Below are 14179 nucleotides of genomic sequence, written 5' to 3'. Positions count from 1 at the left end.
TATTGTTCCTATTCAAAGTTAGGTAAATTCCTCAGCTGGGGATTTTTAAATTATTTGATATAATTCATTGTAAATAAAGCTTACAAACACTGATTCACCTAACTCTTGTTTTTACTAATTTTAATCTATGCTAAAAACTCTGTTAAAATCTTTGACTCCTAGGAAATAGTAAAGGTAGAGAAGGTAACCCAAAGATTATATTAATTGACCTATAGGACTTTAAGCAAGTTTATATTCAATTTAGCAATATTTTAATAGGTTTGGGGGGTAGGTTGCTGACACACATATATGTATATATCAATATCCCATAGGCTTCTTTGAAATGGGTTTGTCGTCATCCTGATTTTCTCATTAATGAATCAAATAAAACTTTGACACATGTTCTTTGGCATGTTGCAGAGCATAACTAAATTATAATATCCTGGTTTGAGAATAACAAATATATAGCTTGCATACCCCCACTTTTCTGTCATGCATTCCATGACCGACATCAAAATTATTCACAAGCGTGGTTCAGAATCTTTCTCAACACACGTGCCCGGAAGGCACTAGAGACAATATAATGGAAATCCATGCTAAAATTAGAATTAATTTGTCATCCATGCCATATTGGCATATGTTTTGTTTTAATTGCTTTTAAAAGTTGCTGATCACACCAAGGGATATTTATTCCCAAGATACCAGACACAAACACAGCCTCCACCCGCACCATAAAGATGGTATGTCTTGGTCACACCATATTGTATTGCTGTCATTTGCATGCCTTTAGAAGGAGCATATACTTGTGAGTTTTCCTTGGGTACACTTTATTCCAGGAGTCACATTACTTTCTTTTGTTGGCCCCTAAAGCCACTTGCATTTATTGCCTGTCCTTTGAGGAACAGCTGTGGTTAGAAATTGTGATGTATGAAACTGTCATTTGCATAGGTTAAAAACACCAAATATTAATAATTTCATATGATTTGACCTAATCAGATAAAAGAATCAAAATTATGCCATCTTTAGTGATCTCCCAGTTTCAAAACCATTTATTTTCTCTTTTGAATCACTAATTGTCAAAGGTAAGTGCTGATTTTACAGCTACAGTGCACAGAGAATTGTGGTATATTCCAAGGATGACAAAGATAGAAACACACATCCTGCTCTGGAGGAGCGCATGCCTGCTGTTCAAGGGGTGAATGGTCTTATTTTCTATTAGATTATGAGCTCTTTGAAGGCATAGTCTGTGCTTTGCTCTGCTTTATTTTTCTGTGTATTCATCACATTGCAGGCGTTCAATAAATGTTTGTTAAGTGAGTGGAAGGTAAAGAGATGGGAGAAGGAAGGGAAAGAGGGAGGGAGGAATAGACACTCGTTTGAGAATAAGGTGACAAGATGGCGATAAATCAGAGTAAAATGATAATTGTCCACAATGCAGATGAAGGATCACCCCAAACCTCAAACAGAAGACTGAAAGTCACTTAACAACAAAGTAAATAAAATAACACCCATTTTTCTATTTTAAAAAGTGCCAGCTCTCGAGTGCCAAAGCATGGAAATACCCAGGACCCGGGACTCCAGTAACACTGATGCTCGAGAGGACGGGCCACCTGGCTTCTAAAGCTTAATTTAAGCATCTCAGATCTTCATCTTTTGTATACCTGCTCTATGATTTTCGTTCCTACCGATGAAAGGAACGAAAAGGAAGACGATGAAGAAATCAGATTTTTTTAAAAAATACTTTATCTCTAAATGTTTTATGCTCCAAAATATTGTTGAAAGCTATCTATTGAGATAACTTTGGCCCTAAGAGGCACTGACTTTGGTTTGTTTCCAAAAATTGAAACCAGTCTGAAAGAGTATATGCATTCCACCATAAATGAATTTCAAAAGAAGGTTTCAAAGGCAATAACCAAAGTGTTCTCATCAATGACAGCATGATTGGAACCATCACCTTGGTAGATGATGGTTATTTGGAGGTATAAACTATGGCATCTATAAGATTTTTCTTTTTGTAAGATACAGCTCCACTCGTCAAAAGCCAATAACCAAATTTCTTTCTATTTATTTATTCCTGGAAAATATTAAAGGTGATTTAGCTATAATGTTTCCAGAATTATAGAACATACTCATCAGTTATTTTGAGAAGCTTATTGAATGTAAAAAGATTTACACTGTGGGTAAACAGTAGTGCTAGCTTTTCCATTTGCAGATGACACATCTCTTACCATTCAAGAATAAATAATGCTCAAATCAATGAAAATTAGAATTATTAGACATCATGTTTTTACCTATGAGTTTGGCATAGGGGTGAAGAGAAGGCAAACCACTAGTGAAAGAGTAAATTGCTAGAACTTTAACAGAAAGCAAATTTGTTATGTGTAGTAAAAGCTTTAAAAATATGCATAGTCTTTGAACCAGCAATTCTATTTCTGGAAATTCATTCTCAGGAAATAATTAAAAGTTTGTACAGAGATTCAACTACCAGAGTATTCCATACAATGTCATTTATACTAGTGAAAAATGAGAGACAACTCCAAAGATAATGGAATATTACTTAATCATGTGATGGTTATATATTTTATAATATATAAAATGTAAATGTTATATAATTATATGACAGTGTTCATAATATATTGTTCAGTTAATATAAACAAAAGTTTCTAAATCATATACAGATATATAGGATTGCAGTTTCATAAAAGAATTACACACACACATGCATACACACTTTTTTTTTTCTGGAAGCATATACAACAAGATTTTAATAGTAATTGTCTCTGAAGGAAGAGTTAGGCATGTTCAGAAAAGTTTTACTTTTCCTCTCTGTTCATCTTATTTCCTAATTTTTCTTCCATAAACATATACCACTTTTATATTAATACAAACTTTTTCAACAAGGAAAAAAACTTACTTCCCTCTAACATTTACTAGCAAGATCTTTACTGCTCACAAATGCACTGGTGATTGTGTTTGTTTTGTTTGTTTGTTTGTTTGTGGCTTTGATTGTTAAGGTTGAAGAGACAAACTGTGATGATGAACCAAAATCATGAAGATGGCCCTTTCTATGTACTACATAAAATTCACTTTAATAAAGAATTATCTCAGTATTTAGTAGTAGTCACCTCAGAAAGATTACAACAGAAGAAAAATTCTAAATACAATCTGAATAAACTAACTAAAGTGCGAGTCATATTTCTTTCATTTGAAGTAAAGTCATTCTAAATAAGAACTTTAAAGACCTTCCTTTTTATGAGCATTCAAATTTTTATTCCTCAGTATGGTCATCTTTATTTTCTGTTTTAGAGATAAAAAATCATTATTTGAAAACATTTTCACTTTAGTTTAAATAATAAAACCACTTGTGAATAACTCTTTTAATTATAAAAGTAACATATTTTCATGATAGAACATTGGGAAGTGCACTCCTAATTCTATCACCTAGAGATAAGCACTAATAACGTTTTGCTGTCCATACGCAAAGTTGATAAGCATTCTTATATTTAAAAACAGGAGATCGGTGTTCAGGTATTTAACTCCTCTGAAAGTCTGTGATACTCATGTAACTACATTTTCCTCTATTATTTCTGGCATTTGGAGATAAATGTAGTGAAATAGCATGATCCTAGACTACTGTTTATCCATATTAAATTGCAATTGGGGCTACTGTCTTCCATCTTGGATGCTACAAGAGTTTTCTGGAAAAAAAAAAAAGTTAAAGCAACATGACGCCAGAAACCCATGAAAATAATACATTCACATTCTTCTTAACTCTTCATTTCCTCCAGGACAGATATCAGTGGATGGATTTATGCGCTATCTGAGTGGAGAGGAAAATGGAGTCGTTCCACCTGAGAAACTGGATTTGAATGAAGATATGTCTCAGCCACTTACTCACTATTTCATCAATTCCTCACACAACACCTACCTCACAGGTATGAGTTCATAGTTCTTTGACAATTATTTTATCCAGTCTCACCAAATGTCACCAGCCTCTGCTTACTGTTGTTCTGAAGTGGAGGCGTATTTCCTTTCACTTCCTGTGAAAAGCCTCTGAGAACTGGGGTTCCATGACCAGAGGCTCCACCCACAAGCAACAATATCATTTCTTCACATCTATTCCTAAGTTTTCATGTCATCTAAAATGTATTCATGTCTGGTATCTTCAGACCAATGGAATTTTTGCATAACTGAATTCTTTCTTCAATAGACTTCAAGCCACTTATAAAGCCACATAGTTCTCTGGACTGTTTTCATCTACAGGAAAGTTCTTCCCTAAATAACTTCCACTCAAGGCAAATTAATAATTTTGCTCAGGTGCACAGGGCTTTAGACATAAACAAATTTCTTTGTGAGTGACATCTTATATATACTTTGTTGCAAATATTATAATAAAGGAGTGCGTTTCCTAACTTGACCCTAAATTGAGCACTGCCATGGTTTTTAGTAGATTGTTAAATAGAAAAAAATTAAAACATATATATAATATATATTATCTCAATATAGTTTAGAATAAAAATTTTAATAAATACCAATCTCAATAAACTAAAATGTTTTTATAATCAAAATACATTTCTTGCAGAATACTCTCTGATTACCAGCCTTAGAAAGACTTTGTAAAAAAAAAAAAAAACCTACTGGTTAAAAAAAAAGGACTTTTCAAAACCTTATCACTTTCTTGCTTCATACAGTCCATCACCCAAATGAATATAAGATTGCCAGACCTTAAGACCCACAATGCAACCAAAGTCTGGGGTGTCATTTGGTATCTGTAAGTTATAGGTACTTGCCGTGCCTTGGGGGAGGTTTTGATGTGCTTATGGCTCATTGCCTAGGGGTGTGTGGTTTGTGTGGCAGGATAGACCAGCAATGCCATGCACATAGTGGCAGGGAGGTCCAGGCACTAGGTATTCATGAGAGTGTTCAAGAGAATTTCACAGGGTTCAGCCATCTGGCAAATAAGCAGTTCAGTCTTCTGAATTCCTTAAGGGGATCCATTTCTCTAGGCACAAATGTATATTGTGCTAGCATCGAATCCAGTGTTAGCCTGGTATCCCACACTTGGTGAAAAATAGCTTAGAATAGAAATGACTCTTGGACAGAGATAGCAATGTGGCCCCTGGACAGCTAGAATGAGCTATTTCAGGATGATTCCATATCATCTGAGACCATCTTGTCAGAGTCATACACTCTGAGTTCTACAGGCAGTTGAACTGCAACTTGCATGTTCTTCATGAAAATCAGACTGTTCTTATGCTACTTGTGACCTGTTTTGTTTCAACTACATACCTACTAAGAGAGATTCATGCTATAAAACTAATTAGATTCGTGTCTGGCTCATCCTAAACCCTATTCTTGTCATCTCTTGCTGTATAAACAATCACACCAAAACACAGGGACATAAGACAGCCACCATTTTATTTTGACCATATTCTATATGTCAGGAATTCAGACAGGACACAGAGCAGATGGCTTGTTTCTGTTCCATGGTGTCTTGGGCTACAGCTGGGAAGTGAATGGCTGGGTTGACACAAAAGGCTTGGTTGTTGGAATCATCTGGAGGTTTCACCACCAACATGTCTGGACCTGGGCTAGTGACCCAACAGCTGGGCTCAGTTAAGACTGCTGACCTAATTGCCTAAAATTGGCCTCCCCATGTGGCTTGGGCTTCCTCACAGCATGGCAGCCCCAGGGTAGGTAGACTTCTTACATGGCAGCTTATAGCTGCAAAAACAAGTGTCCCAAAGAAACATGGAGGAAGCTTAATTGCCCTTTTTTGCACTTAGCCTCTGAAGTTCCATACTGTCCCTTCTTTCTTTATTTGTCAGAAATGTCACAAACCTACCCAGCTTCAAGGTTCTTTATTTGTCAGAAATGTCACAAACCTACCCAGCTTCAAGGTAAGGGACACAGACCACAACTCTCAATGGGAGGAATGTCAGAATATTCTTAGCCGTGTTTTATTTTTTTTATAAATTTATTTATTTATTTGTTTGTCTTTATTTTTGGCTGCATTGGGTCTTCGTTGCGGTACACGGGCTCCTCATTGTCGTGGCTTCTCTTGTTGCAGAGCACAGGCTCTAGGAACGCAGGCTTCAGTAGTTGTGGCTTGCAGGCTCTAGAGCACAGGCTCAGTAGTTGTGGCACACAGGCTTAGTTGCTCCGCGGCATGTGGGATCTTCCTGGACCAGGGCTCGAACCCGTGTCCCTTGCATCGGCAGGCAGATTCTTAACCAATGCGCCACCAGGGAAGCCCCTTAACCTGTTTTAAAATTACTACAGGTTTCATAGCTTCAAGAAGAGAGTGTCCACTTAGCCCACTTTCTTGGATTCAGTTTCTTAGACTTATTACAAAAATTTTGCAGCTCCCACTCAAATTGCTAAGCATTTGTAAAGGATTTTTTCCTTCCCAGAGGTCCTTAATCTTATTCGGTATCATTGATGTATCTGGCAGTCTGGTGAAGCCTATGGACCCTTCTAAGAATGTTAAACGTATAAAATAATGTACATAGAATTAAAGAGGAAAAACTTCCATTGAAATATTTTGATCAAATATTGAAAAACAAATTTGGATAAAATTGTATATATTTTATTAACACAATTTTTAAAAATTGTATAAATAATACATGTGATATTTGCAACAATTGGAATATGATATGAAAATATCTGTGATTTCTACTGGTAACAAAGTCACTGTCCTGCTAGTACTACAGTGATTTGTGGCGTACATTCATAACTGAAGAGAATGTTAAATTGCACATAGTGATTTGAGTTAAAGATGTAATCTTTTTTCTCATCCAAGTTTGAGGAGGTCTATAGAACCTCAAGTAAAAGTCTAGATCTTTGACTTCATAGGATCCTAAGAAATATAACTTTAAAGACTTTGACACATGATTGAATCTTGCATTTATCTTGTACTTAGGACCCCAAAATGCTTAAAAATACTTAAACATATGTTCAGTTAAATTTTGGACATTGCATGTTGTTTTATCTATCTGGAAGTCACACTATGCAATAATTTTACCAATAGTCTTTTTTAAGTCCAAAAATGAATATATTTACATGTGTTAGTATCTGTATTATTTGCCATATAACAAATCAGGCAATGATACCAAAATGACTGAATGACAAGACTGACTGGGTATATATACGTTCTATTCTTTTTACCTTCTTCCAGAGTATGTTAATTTTTCCCTTTTTGCATATCATTATGGACAAAGTTTTCAGAGTTTACATAGGTTCACTCAACCACAGCCACTATTCTCCTTTTGATGTTCAAATCGTCTCAGCTTTGGTCAGTGGAAACATTTTTCAGGCTGGCTTCTCTCTCCTCTTGACATGACCCATTGATCTTTGAAAAATGTCCTTGTTTTCTGGCACATAAAGATCTTCCAGTCTCATCTTTCTGCACCACGCATGGAATCAGACTTTTCCCCCAATGATCCCTTGTTCCTTTTAGTGTGAAAAAATACGCATATGGGTAACAGCAATTTGAACCCTGTGCTATGGAATGTTGTTTCTGGACCATTTCAGTGAACAAATCAAGAAAAGATACATTTTTCTTCTTGTTAAGGCACAAGAATTCACATAAAGATTTCTACTCCTATCTTCCAATTTAAATTCTTGATTCTATAGCTGTGCTTTTTATATCAATCTTGATACCTAGCAAATTATACATAATCACTCATTTGCTTTACTGACAACACAATAATAGTTCCAAGAAAATTGTTCAATATCAACACAAACAATAGAACTACAAAATACTGTTCAATTTTTCTCAGCGGTTCTTTTTGTTTTTTAACTGCATTTTACTAAGGACTTTTAGTCCAATTAATTTCTTCCAGGGTCACTCATTTGCCCTCCCTCTGATTAACTTGGTCAGCACAAATATGGTAGAGAACTTGGCTCCATTGTGTCAGTTGGGTTTGGGGTGTTACCATATTAATGGCCAATAGTTTTCAGAAAGTAGAGCTTTCAGCTACTATAAAAGAGAACGGTCCACTCTACTTTTTGCTGAAGAAAGAACTCAAAGAGCTGTCTCCAAATTTCTGTACAACTAAACCAACTCTCTCCCCAATTTTTAAATTTCTAGTAGTATTTTAAAATTTCTTAAGTATTTCTAGTAATACTTAAAAGTATTCACATCTTTTTAAGTATTCAATTTTTAAAGCTATGTTACCTATGTTAGACTATGTTCTGATCTTTAAGGTTTTTTTTTAAACTTATCTTCCTCATGTTTCTGAGACATATATTTTCATACCAGGGTTTGCATTATGTAAATCTCCATTCTTACAATATTACCTTGTCCCAATACCAGTCAAAATCTCTGCAGGGGAACTAAGGAGAATTCCATATAATTAATTTTAAAAATTACATATAAATTCTAATATAGGTTCTTGAGGTTTTGCCTAAAATCCTCTTCTAACAGGTAAAATTTGGTTTTACTTCATATGATATTATTAGTGTCCTTGTTTTAATTATAGAGAGTCAGAACTCTTATCTCTCAGAGACCTTTGGGTAAGCATCTAAAATATAGAAATTCAAACTTCCCAAAGCCTATTAAGAATGTTATAAAATAAAATTATAACCAAGGTATAACCCGATAAAATCCAGTTAAATGTTAAAATCAATACCTAGAAAATGAGTTAGATTTTATACTTTACAAGCAGTTCCAGAACAAGCAGAAATATTTTCTACAGAAACATTATTTCACGGAAGGGGTATGTGGTGGAAAAAGAAAAGTTTTCCTATTCAAATGAGTTTTTAAAACGCTAGATTCAAACAAAGGTTGGCATCTACTGCAGTATGTTTCGAATATAGAGAAAAAAAGCTTACAGATTCACTCACACTAAGGTTATGATCAACCCTCCTCCCCTAGTCATGACCACGCTAGGTACTTTCTTGGAGCATTTTAAGAACAAGTATTCCTGAGAAATGCCAGTCTAAATTCAAATAAGGAGAACTTCATTATTTGGAATGTTTTCTTTTGAGCATTCAAAGGGACCATAAAGATTAAACATACAGTATAAAAACCAATCAATTTAGCAATGCGCTATTATTATTATGTCTATTTCTCTGCTCATTATTGCCCCTTTGTTGACTATCAAGACACTCAGAAGGAAAAATAAAATCCAATCACTGAGAGAAATACATGCACAGAATGAGTTGATGTTTAATTATGATGGTCATTTTCTAGGGTTTTGGATAGACTTGGCAGTACATCAGGTAGTGATTACGGTTTAAGTTATTGTTTTTCCTTGAGGAATCTACCCTTATGACTCAAAACAAGATTGTCTCAGGACTGAACAGTGTGCATTCATTTCAATTACACTTTTTCAGCTCTTCATAAATCTTTCCATACTCTAAACCATTTGGGAGATGATGGCTCCGTATACTCAGGAAAAGCAAAGTGACATATCTCTGAATAATTAACATTTTTATTCAGCTTGGGAAGTAAAACATTAGATTGGAGGTTTTAGTTATCCCTCTGATGAATTAAACTATCTGATTATTCAATTCCTCTCCTATACCTTAAGGTATAGTTTTTCCCTTGGCAATCCACTACCAACCCAAGCTTAGTGTCACTCCCTCCCTTTACATCTCTCCTACTCATTTAGTCCTTAGCATATGCAACTTTTTATAATTTATTTTTGGTTTAAAGCACACACAGACCTATGAAAGTTGGGTGGTAGAATGGAAAGAAGTTGAGCTTAACAAATAAACAGACCAAGTTTCAATTTGCCTTTAAGTAAATTAAGTCTTCTAAGCCTTAATTTCTTCATGTGAAAATGAAAGTAAATTGAAACAGCCAGGGTATTTTGGGCTATGCATAAGAGGATACTATTACTTAATGGCTTAAACATTAAGAAATTTACTACCTCACACAGCAAGAAGTCCAGAAGCAGAGTGGTTGAGTGTTGATTAAATCAGGAATTCATTGATGTCATCAGAGACCCAGATGCTTTCTATCTTTTTGCTCCTCTTATGGTTTCTTTTCCTTTTTTTTTTTTTAATATATATTTATGTATTTATTTTGGCTGTGCTGGGTCTTAGTTGAGGTATGCACGATCTTCGTTGCAGCATGTGGGATCTTTACTTGTGGCATGTGGGATCTTTTAGTAGCAGCATGAGGACTTCTTAGTTGCGGCATGCATGTGGGATCTAGTTCCCCAACCAAGGATCAAACCCGGGCCTCCTGCATTGAGAGCATGGAGTTTTACCCACTGGACCACCAGGGAAGTCCCATCCTCTTATTGTTTCAAGATGACTGTGCACCCTGAGCATTGCCTCCGTAAGAAATAAGCTCCACATGTGGCCCAGGGAACATCCGCATCTTGTGGCCCTTTGTATGAGTGAGGTTTTCCCCAACTCACCCAGCAGACTTTCCTTTACACCCTATTAGATGTAGCCCAGAGTTACACCATACAGCAATGCCCTACAATAAGTACCAGCATGGACCACAGAACCACTGTGACTGGCTGAGAAGAATTAAGATTTATCCCAGGGCTGGAGAGGGGACCCTGAAGCATATCAGAACCTAAATAGATTATTCTGTTTGCAAGGAAAAAGAGAAAGAAATGACAGCCAGAAGTGTAATAGTGCAGTGAGGGTGTAAACTCCCTGGCACATAAGAGCCTTCTCCTTTGTTTGTACTTGCCTCTTTACCTAAATGGTAAGGTAAGGAAGATGTCTTGTGTCATTTTTGTATCCAAAGCAACCAGTATTTTACCTCCCACAGAGAATATTTGAGAATATGAATATACCCTAGTGATGAGGCTCCTGTAATCAGTAAGGCATATGCTTAAAGTTCTTTTCCCACTTGCCTAAGCCATCCCATGGCAATTGGATCTATGTTCAAAAGAGGTTCAGGGTGATAAACCATAATGGAAAAGAATATAAAAAAGAATGTGTGTGTGTGTGTGTGTGTGTGTGTGTGTGTGTGTATAAATGAATCACTTTGCTGTGCAGCAGAAATGAACACAACATGGTAAATCAACTATACTTCAATTAAAAAAAAAAAAAAAAAAGACCTTCATGGTCTCACTGGGGCAGCAGACAGATAATGTAGAAGAGAGAGATCAGATCAAACTGATGGCCCTAGAGACGGTCAAGATGAACAACACATCCTCTGTATTTTGCATAGTTCCCTCAAGTGTAGCTGTTGGTTTCACAGCATTGAAAGCAAGTAGAAATGGTTCCCATATCCATTTATTGAAGGAGACAGTGTTTATTGAAGAAAGCCACTGAATTAACAAAAGTTTCACAATCTGGAAACTTCTTACCCTAAAGATTGAAGAGAAGACAATAAATAACGATACATATAAATATAGGCAATTAATCGTCACATTCCACAAGATGAGAAATTTCTCAGAAGCTTGTGTCAATAGACGGATTATGATTTTCAATTTTCTGGTCTCTTCCATCCATGGACGACTTGACTAATCTGAGACAAACTCAAGTGAATGAAGCCAGCTGCCCAAAATGAATGCAGTCAAGTGAGAAGTTGCAGAGCTCTGACTCGGGGCAGTATTATGAATTAATCTGAGATGGAGCTTCAGCTCCAAAGTTCAATCATAGGCTTGTAATGAACTCCAGAGGGTGTTCACAGCCAGGCAGAGATGATGCCAGATACTAGTTTCAGAAACAACAAGGGTTGAGGGACTCATGACATATCATTAATCCCAACCTGTGGCAATCCCCTGGCCCCAGAAGCTTTATTTATTGGATCTAATCAAATGGAAATATAATTGTTGGATGGGATATAATAATGAGGAGTTAGGAATTTTAGGGAAGAAAAATAAACCAGCTTTGAGGCTTTAAGCAGAAAAGGAGAGAGTAGTGGCGAATATTAATTCACATATTTGGAAAAAATCTCCATAAATGAAGGAAAACATACAGAAAACCTAATATGCATTCCAAGCAATAAGACAGTTATGGATAAATGTGTATTTTCTAATGCTTTCTTTGGAAGATTTTCTTTTCTAATACAGATTATTCATTTTAATAATGAACAAATTTACCTTAGAGGAATTCTTTTGGGCTTAGATGTTGGACAATAAACACGACACAGGCAGACATGCACACACACACAAACACATATACACCCTCCTCCCCCATTCTTTTTTTTTTTCAGAATCATTTCCATCTCTAACCCCATGCCTTACCATCTCTTTCAAAACATTAACTGATCAACATTCAAAAAGTACATCAAATTGCTTCTATTCTCTCTCTATATATATATATTGCAAGCAAATCCAAAGAAATGTTTCTGGAAACTTCTTGAATCTTTTATGACAGAACACTCTAGTGTGGGTTAGGTAGTTTTCTACCTTCAATCTATTATTAGATTGAAGCAACTTGCTTACTGGCAACTTCTTTACTGGCAACTCCCTTTCAGAAGTTAGTAACACTTAACAGAATATTAATGAAATTGCACATTATTGGATGTAGTCAGTAATACACTTAAACAATTTCCTAGGTAGTACACAAGAAAATCTGCTCCACTCTTGAATAGCTGTGCAGTGGTCTGAAGGAGCTAGCATTTTTAAAGAACTAACCTGATAATTGTTTGAATTCTTCACTTCTTTAGCTAAAGTAGCCCTCCTTTAAGTTTAGGAATAACATATAAATGATCACCTTTTTCCCTTCACTACCACTCTCCATTTTTCCTTTATGCAGCAAAGACCTTTATTACAACAAACTTTGAAGCATTTTAAATGGCAAATTTATTATCTAGCATCAGGAATTTTCTAGATTATTTTGTCAGCATTTCTGCTTTTGCAAACACTTGTGTATTTAAAATGTCCTATTTTTTCCAGTAAAGAAGTGATTATGCAAACCTACTTAATCAGCCTTTCAATGCATTTACTAGGGCTCTATAGAACTGAAAAATGTCACCCTTTTGTTATGCTGATATCGGATGTTGTGACATGCATATAAAAATAAAATTAAGCCAATAGGTTTAATCCCATTTTCTTTGTCCTGTGTGTCTCCAATGGACAGATCTTATCCATTTCAAAGTCATTTTGACAGTTTTCATCAATATGTCGTCTTTTAAATGACTTCTAAAAAAAATGATGGAAGCTTATAATGTATAAGTCACAGAAAATCTTTAATATGGAAAACCAAAAACTTCCATTTGTGTGTTTGATGTTGGGCTTGTCTCAAAACTTATTTATTATTAATCTTTTAAAAATAATTTATCAAGGGAATTCCCTGGCTGTGCAGTGGTCAGGACTGAGGGCTTTCACTGCCGTGGCCCAGGTTCAATCCCTGGTCAGGGAACTAAGATCCCGAAAGCCACATGATGCAGCCAAAATAATAATAATAATAACTTATCAAAAAATTAGTACCTTCCATCGACTTCTTAAATGAAACAGAAATAGCTTGGCTTCTCTTTCCACCCTCAGATTTCTTGGGTGCCTTGATTATTACAATTCTTATCACTTTACTAGAGGATATCAGTTCTGCTTCCAAAGGTTTTTAATTTTGATAAATTTTATCTATTTTCTTCCTTTGCTACTTGTGCTTTTGGTGTCATATCTATGAAACCATTGCCTAATTTAAGTCACAAAGATTTACCTCTACATTCTCTTCTAAGAGTTTTATAATTTTAGCTCTTACAGTTAGGAACTTCATTGATTTCAAGTTATTATTTTTTTAATATGATGTGATAGGGATCCAACTTCATTATTTTCCATTTAGCAATCCAGTTGTCCCAGCACCATTTCTTGAAAAGATGATTTTCGGCAATGAATTGTTTTGGCACCCTTGTTGTAAGTCAATAAATGTGAGGGTTTATTTCTGGGGTCTCAATTCTATTCCATTGATCTATATGTCTAATCTTATGCCACTACCACACTTTTTTTTTTAACATCTTTATTGGAGTATAATTGCTTTACAATCATGTGTTAGTTTCTGCTTTATAACAAAGTGAATCAGCTATACATATACATATATCCCCATATCTCCTCCCTCTTGTGTCTCCCTCCCACCCTCCCAATCCTACCCCTCTAGGTGGTCACAAAGCACCAAGCTGATCTCCCTGTGCTATGCGACTGCTTCCCACTAGCTATCTGTTTTACATTTGGTAGTGTATATATGTCAGTGCTACTCTCTCACTTCGTCCCAGTTTACCCTTCCCCCTCCCTGTGTCCTCAAGTCCATTCTTTATGTCTGCGTCTTTATTCCTGTCCTGCCC

The 14179-nt window shown here is 35.6% G+C and overlaps 1 protein-coding gene across 2 annotated transcripts in view; it reads left to right on the top strand.

Annotated features, from left to right (window-relative positions):
- The window catches only part of PLCB1 (phospholipase C beta 1), a 692666-nt gene that overhangs the window by 520260 nt on the left and 158227 nt on the right, over nt 1-14179 (top strand). For both annotated transcript variants that reach the window (XM_030872578.3, XM_060284359.2), the window contains exon 10: nt 3768-3914. In XM_030872578.3, the coding sequence (XP_030728438.1) occupies nt 3768-3914 (147 nt within the window). The remainder of the gene's footprint in view (nt 1-3767; nt 3915-14179) is intronic.

The sequence above is a fragment of the Globicephala melas genome, chromosome 15, assembly GCF_963455315.2.
Source record: "Globicephala melas chromosome 15, mGloMel1.2, whole genome shotgun sequence".
Taxonomy (NCBI): domain Eukaryota; kingdom Metazoa; phylum Chordata; class Mammalia; order Artiodactyla; family Delphinidae; genus Globicephala; species Globicephala melas.
The sequence above is the reverse complement of the archived record's forward strand: the minus strand, read 5'-3'. Positions and strand labels throughout refer to the sequence as shown.